General features: G+C 37.5%; 1 protein-coding gene across 2 annotated transcripts in view; it reads right to left on the bottom strand.

Moving 5' to 3' along the window:
- Positions 1 to 682: 682 nt before the first annotated feature.
- The window catches only part of SUSD4 (sushi domain containing 4), a 239,144-nt gene continuing 226,473 nt past the window's right edge, over positions 683 to 13,353 (bottom strand). For both annotated transcript variants that reach the window (XM_063441423.1, XM_063441422.1), the window contains exons 6-9: positions 11,669 to 11,860; positions 9,340 to 9,484; positions 3,453 to 3,814; positions 683 to 1,260 (exon numbers count right to left, since the gene is read on the bottom strand). In XM_063441423.1, the coding sequence (XP_063297493.1) occupies positions 1,223 to 1,260; positions 3,453 to 3,814; positions 9,340 to 9,484; positions 11,669 to 11,860 (737 nt within the window). In that variant the 3' untranslated portion in view covers positions 683 to 1,222. The remainder of the gene's footprint in view (positions 1,261 to 3,452; positions 3,815 to 9,339; positions 9,485 to 11,668; positions 11,861 to 13,353) is intronic.

The raw sequence follows: 13,353 nt of genomic DNA, 5'->3' as shown, positions 1-13,353 counted from the left end.
CTGCAACTATAGACTTTCTGCCTGGGTTGTCAGGTGTGTCTCTCAAATTGTAATTAATAAAACAACTTAATTATGTCAAAAGATTACACAAATTAACACATACTAACAAAACAAAAACAACAACAACAAAAATATATATATAATTTTATTCTGAGCATATTTTGGTATCAAAATTTAAGGGAGGTTGTAAACCTATCTATGCACATGGCAGGTGAGGACATATCTACTAAGCTATTATAGCTAGCAACTGAGAAGCCACTGCTGCCCAGTCGCTAGATAGGCTATAAAGGATAAAGGATATATAAAGGATTTTACATTTTGAAACCCATTCAATACAGATCCCTTGTGGGGAGAGGATGGATTACTAAATATTTTCTAAATATTATAATTACAGACAAAATCTGGTGGTAAGTTAATAACCCTGTAAGATATTGTAAATCCAGTGACTCCCTAAAGGCTTGCCAAGAAACCTCTTTAAAACTACAAATTGTGAATGTTATTCCACTGTTGTGTGAGGAAATCCAAACTCCCCCATACAAGCATCTTCATCTGGAAGATTTTCTGTTGAGAGACATGACAACTTAAATGTTGGCCTAAGTTGGCTGAGCATGGTGTAAGTTACAGTACAATAAAATCCAAACAGTGCGATTTAATTGAAAAAAAAAAGAGGTCTTAAAATATGTGCTAATCAGAGTGAGATTTATTTTCAAGGTGGTAACAGCAAACTCAGCTCAGGTACTTTATGGTTGGATTAGAAGGGATCCTGTAAGGAAGGCACATATGTAGTTACAGGAAAATGAGAATTATGGAGTTCTCTTAAATTAAACAATCTTGAGGGCCACTAGATGTTTTCCTTAGAAAAATAACCAGTAAACATTTAGGAATCAAGCAAACTTTTTCCTGGTGTAAAATGTTCTTATTGCCTTCATCTCAATCAATGTAACTCTTCTTTGCTTGATTGCAAACAGAGAGGACCCACGTTGTTCTTTCAAACACTATGTAACGTCCCAATGCTCCCTGGATGTTGAACTTGTTATGCATATTACCAAGCACCGTTGCTTCCTCTTTTAGTACATAGTTTATGAGTTTGGAAGACAGACCATATCCTTAGTCCTCATATCTCCAGTTTCTGAACCCAGCTTTTCCTTTTTCTTGCATCCACCTTGTTTTGAAATAGCAAACATATTCTGCGAATAGCTGCTAATAAATAATGTCCTTCTTATTAAAATTCTTCTTGTTCTTCTCCCATCAGTTGAATTTCTGTAAAATATAATAAAAAAAAATATTTTAAAAAGGAGATATGGTTAGATGAACCAATGAGCTTCTCATCTGTTAATAAACTGCAATTCCCGTGATAGCATTAACCGTTCCACCTAAATGTTGGCTGACGAGCCACAAAAGTAGTTCAACATAACATTACATGGAAAGCGGAATTATAAGGGGGAACTCTAAGCTCCATAACGACTATAGTGCACTAATCTGTACCCTTTCAGTAATGAGGACCTCAGACAATCAAGGATTTTCCATAGAGATGCAATGAGGGCCTAGAGGCATGCACATCAATTGCCTTACTAAACCAATCAGAATCTCCTCAAAGAGATGCATTATTGAAATTCATGTTTATGGGGGCATGAGGATATTTCTGCAAACATTCTGTTGGCTATTAAGAGTTCAATGTAAAACTATCTTTTCACATATAAGGCAGTATTTACAAATGTAAAAGAATGCAGTGAAAGGTTCTTAGTGGACGTTTCAGGATTCCTGGTGGGCGGTAAGGAAATGTTTCCATCAAGAAAGATGCATTAGTGGGCGGTAGGTATTAAAAGGTTGACTACCCCTGGTTTAAGCCATTCCTTCATTATTATCCTGATGCTTTGCTCATGCGATTCCTTCTTCTTGAAGAAGTATCCCTCTTATTACAAGCGTATTGAGAGATTTTTCTCAAATGTCAAAAAAACCCACAAAATGTCAACATTGCAAAAATTAAACATGTAATGTTACTTTCTTGTCAAATTTTTTAAGTTTACAATCTCGACTACTTAATGTCGAATGTCAAATGTGGGTGATATTTAAAATGTCGACCTTTGAAAAATGTCACCGTGTCCTGCGTCGCTGTCTTAAACACTCGAACATACTGTATCACATAAAACCAAACATTCTCCTTTCAATTTCCTTCATCAATCTTTTGAGTCACAAAAACTGTCTAAACATATAAATGTCAGTATATGACGCATTACATATATGTACTTGCATCATTCTCAGAGCTGCTAGTGCTCTGCTAAAGAATTACTAAGAAAATAGCAGGTTAGGAAACAATGCTTTTTTGCTATGCTGTACAGATCAATGAGCAAGGAACCAAGCTTCATAACTAAAGAGCTTGCAGTTCTTGTCCAAGTACCTGCTAGGTATATTACCGAGTGTGTTTGACCCTGCCTGCAGGTTGAAAAATCCAAGAAAGATGACATGGTGAGAGTATCTATTTACATTTGCTTACTTCATTTTATTTTAACACTGTTCTTCAATATTTCAATATGGCAATAGTGTTGTTTTTATTAATGGCCGTTCTTGAACACACAAGAAAACTCGTTGACAGAGGGAGCAAAAAGACGATCACTCTACCAGCTATCCTAAAGCGGGGGTAGCCCTTAGAAACCAACAATTATTATATTATGTAAAATGGAACCTAAAAAGATAAGTCCAGAAATGGTGATTGGGTACACAGATAAATATTTACACAAAATAACTTTATTAAGAATAAGTAATAAACTCAACAATAGATGGACTACCAGACCTGTATAGCAGGCATTATCTAATATGTGTAGGGTTCACAGTAATGGAGCCCTACATATGAACTATACAATATAGAAGTGATGCCCTGGAATAGCCAGAGGGAGGAGCAACTGTAACAGATTTATGTGCAACCTAATACGCAGGCGCCATCTTAGTCCACAGTACTAAATCTATTATAGTCATATGTAGACAAGCTATTTGAGAGAGCCTCGAGTAGAATATAGGGGCAAGCGGCTGGAAACCAGGCATTTATCAGAGGCAGAGCATTACAAAGTAGGGAGGGTAATATTCTAGGTTCCATTTTAGATTCTAAGATTTTTTTTATTCTACATTACATATGCTATGTAATTCACATTTATTATTTATATTTAATTACATATTTTGTGTACTTCATTTACTTCCAGTCTTCTGTATTTCAATATTACAGGAACTCTTTTCTGATATATTTCAATACTACTGTTACTAAATGAGTAGGATATTCAGAATGTTACCATTGCACAGACTGTCATTGGTCATTGAAAGGTTATATATATGCAATCGGGATCAGGAAAAATAAATCTATTTAAAACCAGCTTTAATATAAAAATTAATCAAATAGTGCTTTTCATAAAAATAAGTAATGTGTACTTTGGGAATCTGCAGGAAATGCTGTTTATATTTACCATCTGGTATATCGATGCTTGGACTTGTAGATGCTGCTTCTCCACTGCTCATGTTCTGAGTACCACGAACTCTTGCATGAGATAGAGATGAAGAATGCAATGTCTGCAGAAGGTCAGAGGAATCCAACAAGCTATCAAAGGTCTCTGACTCCTCGCACAAACTGTCCGTAGTTGGGTTGCCGGGATATGCGGGAGGGTGGGAGTCGTCTGTCTGAGTTGGGCTCCTCTGACCTGCAGAGGATAAGTAGCCTGGAGGTGTGACATTCACGTTGTTGCTGACAGCCTCATCGTAGGTCGGTAACAAAACAAGAACTCCGTCCACTACCACAAAGTCTGGTTCTGCAGAACTGTCCTGCGGACTTCTGTAATGTAAAAAAATACATTTATAAAATGGCCAATGTCAAAGGGCACAATTTCAGCGATAAATAGTGACCTACAAAACAAAATAGTACATATCAACTTTCGCCCACAAGAAAAAAATTTCTGGCATGTTCCAAAGTAGATATTTTAATGAAACATTTTTTTTTTTTAATTCTGCGTACAGCTTATGATTGCCTTAGTTACCCTTACCTTTCTTTCTAAAACATACTGGAGACATTTGGTCTAATTGGCTTGTGTGTTGATGGAGCAAGAAGAGGTTGCTCTGCTCTAATAAAAATACCAATTTGTAACCTGCTCCCATTAACCCCTTAACGACGAGTGACGGACGAGGTCCGTCACTCAGGGGAATGCGTTAATGACGAGTGACGGACCTCGTCCGTCACCCGTTAAAATTAACCCCAGATCGCCGCGATCGCGGGGTTAATGGTGCTCCGGTCTGCCTCTGCATTAGAGGCAGACCGGGAGCACCGGATCGGGCTGTCAGAGTACATGTGCCCGCTCTGACAGCATGCCAGAGCGGGCACATGTGCTGTGTATACTCACCTCCGCCTCCCTGCACTTCCTGGTTCTGTGTGAAGTGCAGGGAGACGGATCTTCAGTGATCCTGCCCCCTGGTGGAAAGAAAATATAGTAAAATTAAAATCCCACCCCGCTTTACCCCCCCTTTACCCATTTTAATAAAAAATTAACCCCTTCCCTGCCAATTGATCACTGACTACAGTGATCAATTGGCAGGGATTACATTTTACTAAGATCTGATTTTTTTTTTAACCCCTGAGGGTTAATTCTTTTTTTTTTTTAACCCTCAGGGGTTCAATTTATTTTATTAATTAATTTAAATATTTTAAAATTATAAATTTAGCTAGCTGGGGAGGGTGGAAGTTAGTGGGGAATTGGGGGATTTAGTATTACGCTAACTAGGGGTTAACGTTAAAAAAAGTTTAAAAATACGCTTTAAAAAGTTAAAAAATTAAGTTAAAAAAAAAGTTTTAATAACATTTAAGTAAAAAATTTAAAAAAATAAACCCTTTACCCAGTCCAAATAAAAATTAACCCCTTCCCTGCCAGTCGATCACTGCCTACAGTGATCAAAATACAGATCACAGTATTATACTGTTCTAATTTTTTTTTTAACCCCTCACGATTAACTTTTATTTATTTTTTAACCCTCAGGGGTTAAATTTATTTAATTAACTAATTTAAATATTGTATAATTAAATATTTTGCTAGCTGGGGTGGGTGGGAGTTATGGGAAAATGGGGAATTTACTGTTAGTGCTGCTTACTGCTAGTTAGGGGTTAACGTAAAAAAAAAAGCTTAGAAAAATGTTAAATCTGTAAAAAACAGTTTTACGAAAGTTTAGGAAACTTTAAAAAAATGAATAATCAAAACAAAAGTTTAAAAAATAGTTTTAAAAAGTAAAAAAAGTTTTAAAAAGTAAAAAAATACATTTAATAACGCTCATTACCACTACACCTGGTACAAGCTAGCGGAAAAATGATCCCACGCTAAGGTTCAAAATATGCCTTTTGAAATACCCTGGGATGTCTTCTTTAAGAAATGGTATGGCTTTATGGGGTATTTGGTTTATATAGCCTGGTAAAATACTCTAAAATGGGACATGGGCACAGCGTAAAAATTCAAAATTTGAAAAAAAATGGAATGGCTCTGTCCCAAATGTGCCCCTCCGATGTCCACATATACCTGGCAAAGGTACATACGGGGGTATTTTTGTACTCAGCAGACATAGCTGAGCAACATATGAAGTATTATACAGTTGTAGTACACATAAGGTTTGCAAAATATACTGTGCAAACTCACTTTGTGTGTCAAAAAGGCAGAAAAAACGCTTATTACCACTACACCTGGTACAAGCTAGCGGAAAAATGATCCCACGCTAAGGTTCAAAATATGCCTTTTGAAATACCCTGGGATGTCTTCTTTAAGAAATGGTATGGCTTTATGGGGTATTTGGATTATATAGCCTGGTAAAATACTCTAAAATGGGACATGGGCACAGCGTAAAAATTCAAAATTTGAAAAAAAATGGAATGGCTCTGTCCCAAATGTGCCCCTCCGATGTCCACATATACCTGGCAAAGGTACATACGGGGGTATTTTTGTACTCAGCAGACATAGCTGAGCAACATATGAAGTATTATACAGTGGTAGTACACATAAGGTTTGCAAAATATACTGTGCAAACTCACTTTGTGTGTCAAAAAGGCAGAAAAAACGCTTATTACCACTACACCTGGTACAAGCTAGCGGAAAAATGATCCCACGCTAAGGTTCAAAATATGCCTTTTGAAATACCCTGGGGTGTCTACTTTAAGAAATGGTAGGCCTTTGTGGGGTAGTTTGAATTTAAAACCTGCAAAGATGCTTGGAAATTGCACATAGGCCCGGCGTCAAAATTCAAAGTTCGGTCAAAACTGATATGGCTTGGTCTCCTATATGGCACTGTAGCTTCACAAAATAGTGCCATAGACATACAATGGGGGTGTCCTTTTACTCAGAAGACTTAGCTGAGCATAATTTGGGGGGTTTGAACTTAGTGGCACACATGAAATATACAAAATGCCCAGCAAAAATGCAATCCGTATGTAAAAAATGCACAAAATTATTTTTTACCACATACTTTGGCATGTAATGGTAAAAAAATGGGGGCATGTTAAGGCACGATATGCACCTTATGAGATACCCTGGAGTGTCTTCTTTTACAAATGGTAGGCCTTTGTGGGGTGTTTTGAACAGTAAAACTGTTATAATACCCCAAATGGAAGCATAGGCTCATTAAATCCGTCTCTCAAAATTCTACTGTGAATACTGAAAAGGACAGGTCTCCTGTATGGCACTGTAGCTTCACGAAATAGTGCCATAGACATACAATGGGGGTGTCCTTTTACTCAGAAGACTTAGCTGAGCATAATTTGGGGGGTTTGAACTTAGTGGCACACATGAAATATACAAAATGCCCAGCAAAAATGCAATCCGTATGTAAAATATGCACAAAATTATTTTTTACCACATACTTTGGCATGTAATGGTAAAAAAATGGGGGCATGTTAAGGCACAATATGCACCTTACGAGATACCCTGGAGTGTCTACTTTTACAAATGGTAGGCCTTTGTGGGGGTTTTTTGAACAGTCAAACTACTATAATACCCCAAATGGAAGCATAGGCTCATTAAATCCGTCTCTCAAAATTCTACTGTGAATACTGAAAAGGACAGGTCTCCTATATGGCACTGTAGCTTCACGAAATAGTGCCAAAGACATACAATGGGGGTACCGTTGTACTCAGCAGAAGTAACTGAACACATAATACAACTTTGTACAGGAATAGCACACACCAAATTTACAAAATACACATGAGAAGTTCTTTGTTATAAGTTTGTGTGCGAAAACCCCCAAAAAACACAATTTTACTCCAATATTTAGCAGAGGTTGGCGGTAAAATGGCTACGTAGAAAGTGTCAAAACAACCTTAGGTAAATAGCCTGTGGTGTCTACTTTATATAAATATATACTTTTGTGTGGCAATTTTGTTTTCTTTTATGGCTATTAGGCTTACAAGACAAACATACCAAATTCTAAAATCGCTCCACATAAAAAGTTTATTTTACTCCTTGTGCTTTGTGACCTGTAACTACCAAAAAAAACTGAAAATCCCAGACACATTATATATTCTGTAATTCAGAACAACTAAATGAATTTATTTTGAATTACTTTCCTTAACCTGCACTAATTATGTACACATTATTATTGCAAAAACTGTAAAAAAAAACACACAAAAATTCATTTTTTTGCATATTTCTGTATTTTTTTTATAATAAATAAGCATTTATATATACATGTGTTACATCAAATTAACTTTCTGTCCTTTAAAAAACGGTATATAATATGTGTCGGTGCAATAAATTAGTAAAATGCAAATTGCAGTTGAACGCAAATAGCAAAAAATGCAAAAAATGCCGTTGTCATTAAGTGAAAGACAAGCTTCTGAAGCTCTGTCCTTAAGGGGTTAAGGACTCCCTGATTGCTCTGGCAATGGTAAAAAAAACAAACAAACCATAGCAGATTGACAAATGTACTTTTACATGTGAAATAGTTATCAAAAACACTTTGTAAGGAGAACAAGGTTGATATGTGTGCCTCCAATTATAAAACTGCCAACTCTCCCATTAGCCCAGTACAAAACCACATAAACGCTCAGATGGAAGGTAAGGATGGCATACAATTTTTAATTTTTTTAAGAAAACACATACACTGGCAATGTTAATATTCAGTGCCTGCATGTATCGCATGCTTCAGGGATCTTTGCAATATTAATGGTGCATGTTTAGTGACCAATCAGGTAGGATGTGGGGAGGAGCTTGATGCTTCCTCTCACAAACAGTCTCACTGACCCAGACACACGCACAAACTCATATTAGAGTCTTCAATACCAAATTGGGTCTTTTGTGCTCTACTTGTATATGCTTGGCTTCCAGCTGCTGGGATGTGACGTCAGGATTCCTGACACCTGTGTGCAAGCATTGTGTGCACATTGGGAAAGACCAATCGGCAGTCTTTTCCCACATTGTTTCAGTGCTGGTGGCAGCCTGACGAAGCAAAGAGAGGCCCATCAGGAAAGCTCTCGTGTCCCTGGTAGGCCTGTCTAACCTTGGTTTTAAGGTGTTTTGACATTAGGCTTTATTGAAAGTTTGCGGATCAGTACTGTTGATATCTTAATATTCTGGGCTTTAGCTTTTTTTGCTTTGCTCTTTGTTTTTTAAAAATTACAATCATTCTTTAGTATTACAAAACCATTTTATTTTACTATTTTGTTGTGCACTTAAAGTAGGGAAATAATACAATCTTTTTTTGCCATTTCTTCCAGCCCTCGTGCTGTTAGGTAAATTGTGTTTCCATATTTAGTCCATATCAACTAAAGTGATAATTCGGTCTGGATATTTTGACGTTAAATTTGAAATTAATTTTGATCTTGCTGGAAAAATTCACTTATTTTTTCACATGGTTATTATCCAAAGTAAGAATTCAAAGTGATTTTTAAAGGGACACTACAGTCACCAGAATCACTACAGCTTAATGTAGTGGTTTTAGTATCAATAGCATGTCCCTGCAGCCTTAGCACTGTAAACACTGCCTTTCCTGAGAAACGGCAGTGTTTACATTGCTGGCTAATTACACCTTTAGAGGAAGTCACTCAGACAGCCAGTAGAGATGCTTTCTAGTAAACCGTGCAATACTGGCATTCAGCGTGGAGGCGCTGAACGTTCCCCATAGAGATGCATTTATTCAAATTGAGATTGAATAGCGATTGAAATTCCCTTTAGTGAATAACACTTGTCAATATGTGCCTCAAGTCTCTTTAGATGTGAGCCTCAAAATGGAAATAGTTGCTTCCATTTATAAACAACTTTGTTATCTTGTAGGGCTACTTCTAAGTTGTTTGTCTCTTCAAAAAAAAAAATTCTATTCAGTGAAACAGTGACAAACCTTGGGAGCAAATGTGTCTTAAACTTTGTCTGAAAGCTCCGAGCAATAATGACCAGCAGGAGAACCAGGAGAACACTGCTTGCCGTGAAAGCCACAATCTTCCACGTGGTTAGTAGAGTATCTTGAGTGCTTGGATACGATTTCTCTAGACCAGAAAAACAAACATTGTTACTAAAACAAGTTGCCGTTTTATTCAAAAGCACAGTTCCACCAAAACATCAAACCCCAAATGCAAACCTGCTAAACAGGCTGTAGTTTGTATTTTCAAAGGCACAGTATAGATATTTTGTAGCTTTTTTACTTTTTATTTCTTACTTTATCTTTTTGTTTTTTATATTCTTCTCTAAATTTTTTTTTTTGCTATCATTAGTTCTTTTTTGTTTTTATACACTGTCTACCTTAGAGGCTCATTAACCTGTCTTGTGCACATTTGCAGATCTACAAATATTATATCGATCCTGGTAGCTTATTCGGCCAGATGTTGAGAGAGGAAAAAAAGCAGGACAGATGAAAGAGACTATCAAGTAAGCTTGTCTTAACTTGTCCCATCAGGTCTTAAAGACCCCCTTCACGTTTTAAATAGTTTGCAGAAACCCCACTTGTTTTAAACCAGATGGTATTTTGGAAAGAAATGGACCCATGAGCCTAAGAAGTTATTTGATGCATGTATGTCTTACATTTAATGGTAGATGGTGAGAAACCCAAAATGTATAACTCTATCAGGAAAACAGAATGGATTTCAACCTTTTTTTTCAGCACATATTACCTAGATAGACTAATAACCTGTGACCAACTCAGAATTTATGAACTGATCACCAAATTCAACTAGAAGTAAATAATGTTGCCTATAGTTTTCCCTACCCCATTTTTTAAATCTAAGTGAGGTCTTGATTTAGTTAGAGCTTGTCTTTATAGGCTCCAGACAACGTTCCCCTGTTTACTAAATAATGGCTCCCACTCACTGCCTATTGGTGGAGAAATGGGGGATAGTTAAGTCTCCCCCCACCTGTTCATTTTTAGTGCCCACACCTGCCGCTCATGGGTAGGGGCTAACGGAACTTGTTGCATGTTTTCCCTGTTTTACAGAGCCCAAACCTGATGGCCACAGGTGTGGCAAGAGGGTGAACACTTAGTTATGCACCCCCATTATTTGATTTTAAGTCCCCACCTGAAGCCCATGGGTTGGGGAACTGTGCCTTCATTTAACAGGCTCAATCACCAATAGCTGATGAGTTGCTAGTTTTTAATTACAGTGATCAGCTGCGACATGGTGAAAAATTCAGAGTAATACAGGCAAGGTGTGAACTGGATATGTTTTCTGTAACATTGGCCTGAATTTTGCAGGCTTCAGGTGACTGTTTAAAGAATAAACCTCTTCCTAATTAAAAACAAATCTTTTAAAGTTTACCAAGTATAACCACCTCACAAGGTACTTGAATCCTTAGAGACTGGTCAAATTTCCCTATATTTGATGTCTGCAGCAGACTTGGTGTTTCCTAGGGATGACCAGATGAGAAAGCAGAGCAAGAAGATAAGAGCAAATCCTCACTGGGCCGCTGGGACAGAATACACTCCAGCTCTCCCAAAGGTAGGGAGGCTGGGTGAACTTAAAGCAAAATAATAAAGTGTAAGAGCAACTGTGTGTATGAGAGTATATCTGTATCAGTGTATGTGTTTGTGAGTGTGTGTGTGTCTGTACACATAGCTTCACTGATTTGACACAGTGTATGCCATTGTATATGTATTTGAGAATGTGTGCCTGCCAGTGAGTGGGGATGTCAGTGTGTGTCTGTTAGTGAAAGTATGTGTTGGTTAAACAGTGTGCATACCAATGACTGTGTGTCTGTCAGTGTATATATCAGTGAGGGCATAGGTCAGTCAGTCAAAATGTGTGTTGGTCTTAAACAGGAAGAGGTGCGGCCTTGACAGGAGGGAGGGTGCCCGAATTTAGTTATGCCTAGGGCAGCACAAAACCGAAATACACCACTGAAGTCAGTTCCTACTGATATCCTGAGCAGCTGTAAATTTGTAAATTAAAACTGCCTGTTGGCAGGAAAAATAAAATTGACCAGGTGTCCCTAGATGTCTTGTTAAACAAGAAGGCAGCCTTTATGGCTCATTAATTTCACATGACAGCAAATTAATAGTGCCGTATGATTTACTGGAACCGGCCAATCACATTACATTTGCTCCTTTTCCTATTGAGGTCCCCATGGTCTTAGTTTATGGTTTTGAAAATGCAAAACTTTATTTAGAAGAATAACAGGGGGTTGGTGGGGGGTCATAAATCAATCTTACAGCTTATAAGTATGTTTAAATTACTTCTCACCAGCTTTGACACAGTAGACAGGGAAAGATGGAAACCATTCTCCAGACTGACACGTGAAGTACTTGTAATCATTGGCGAGTGTGTACCCAGGATCACAATAAAATTCAATCACCGTTCCATGATTATAGCTCTCGCAAGGCTGCGGGTGGCAGGTATAATCTCCATGTGTCACCATCGGAGGAAGAGGACAAACTAAGAAGGAATATTATAGCAAAAAGTATTAGAAAAAGGACAATGTCTAAAAAACAAAATATTTTCTTTATCAATGCTATTTTATAGCTTGCATTTTGTAAATATTTCTTACTGTGTTAACTTATTTGTGTACCTCTAGATGTTCTATTGTGGCTATGGCCCCAGGAATCCTATGGTGCTCCCTCACTGTTGCTGTTGCTGTTAGAATGGTGTCTTCTTACCTTGGATCCCCTAACCCCTCTAAGAGAGCCAAAACCTGATCACTTCTAGTCAGTGAACTAAGCCCTGAACCGGTGGGCTTAGCTCAAAGAGAGGGCTGCAAACAGGGGGTAATGTGTGCGGTAAACCCCAAGTTAGAAGTAGCAGTAGTTATGGTGCTTGGTTATAGTAGACTGTTATTTAACCTATATCCATTTACAGGACTATAACACTTAATACCACAAATCATACACATCTGTTATTGCCTTCTCAGAAAACAAAAATTGTGGAGAAATAGAAAGTGATAATTTCAAGGATCTCAGAACTTTATTTTATCCAAGTTTTACATGAGAAATCAGCATGCTGAATACATCATTTGGCCTTAGAGCTCTGTCCTCCGAGACACGGACCACAGCTCTGTTGAGAGCTTGACATAGCCTAGTTTATTAAACAGTGAAACAGACTGAGGGTAAACTGATAGCCGATATGGTTCTACTCATCCTAAGTGAAATGATAATGTAGTTTTGGGAATGAAATACTCACGTGGTGCGAGGGGATTTATAAGAGAGAGGAATTGATCTAGAGCTACAGAAAGTCCCACTTAATACTGAGGGAAACTGTAGAGTTATGTATCTCTTTTGGTTTTTATTTTTGCACTTTATTCATGTATTATCTGTACCATGCCATAAAATAAGGGGTGAATTCTATCCCACAGTTTACTCTAAAGTGAGCCAGTCATAATGTTTTCTAGTGGAATAATCACAACCGCTACAGAACATTTACTGTAGTTGCTCTGATGGAAAACAAGAGAACCTCCTGTAGGATGCTTCTCCTGCTCTTTCCTATCCCTTAGTTGCCAATCTGAAGGGCTACGCTATGACCTTTTTTCAGAGAATTGATTGACAGGTGACGGGAGACACCAAATCTTTTTTACAAAAGCCATACATGTGCTAGGAACATGGCCAGTATATTGTATAGATAAAACGGTATTTTGCCTATTTACTTACTGTTGTGTGCATCATGACTACTGTACTCTAAATTAAACTTTAGTGATGTCTACCACAAACATGCATTATAGATCCACTGACACAACCAAAGTCATGTACTCAATCTGCTTTAGTCATATTCTTGAGCAGGGCTAACATATCATCAGGCTGTTTGTGTTTGTAACAAAGTGCTGTTATAAAACACTGGCCTGAAGGACTAATCTAAACAAGCCAATGCATTTTATTAAATGAACTGAAGAGCTTCCTATGTATGTTGTCAAAATGATTTTGAAATAAGATTAACAACCA

The sequence above is a fragment of the Pelobates fuscus genome, chromosome 2 (genome assembly GCF_036172605.1).
Source record: "Pelobates fuscus isolate aPelFus1 chromosome 2, aPelFus1.pri, whole genome shotgun sequence".
NCBI lineage: Eukaryota > Metazoa > Chordata > Amphibia > Anura > Pelobatidae > Pelobates > Pelobates fuscus.
Note: the sequence above shows the minus strand (reverse complement) of the source record. Positions and strands in the feature narration are given on the sequence as shown.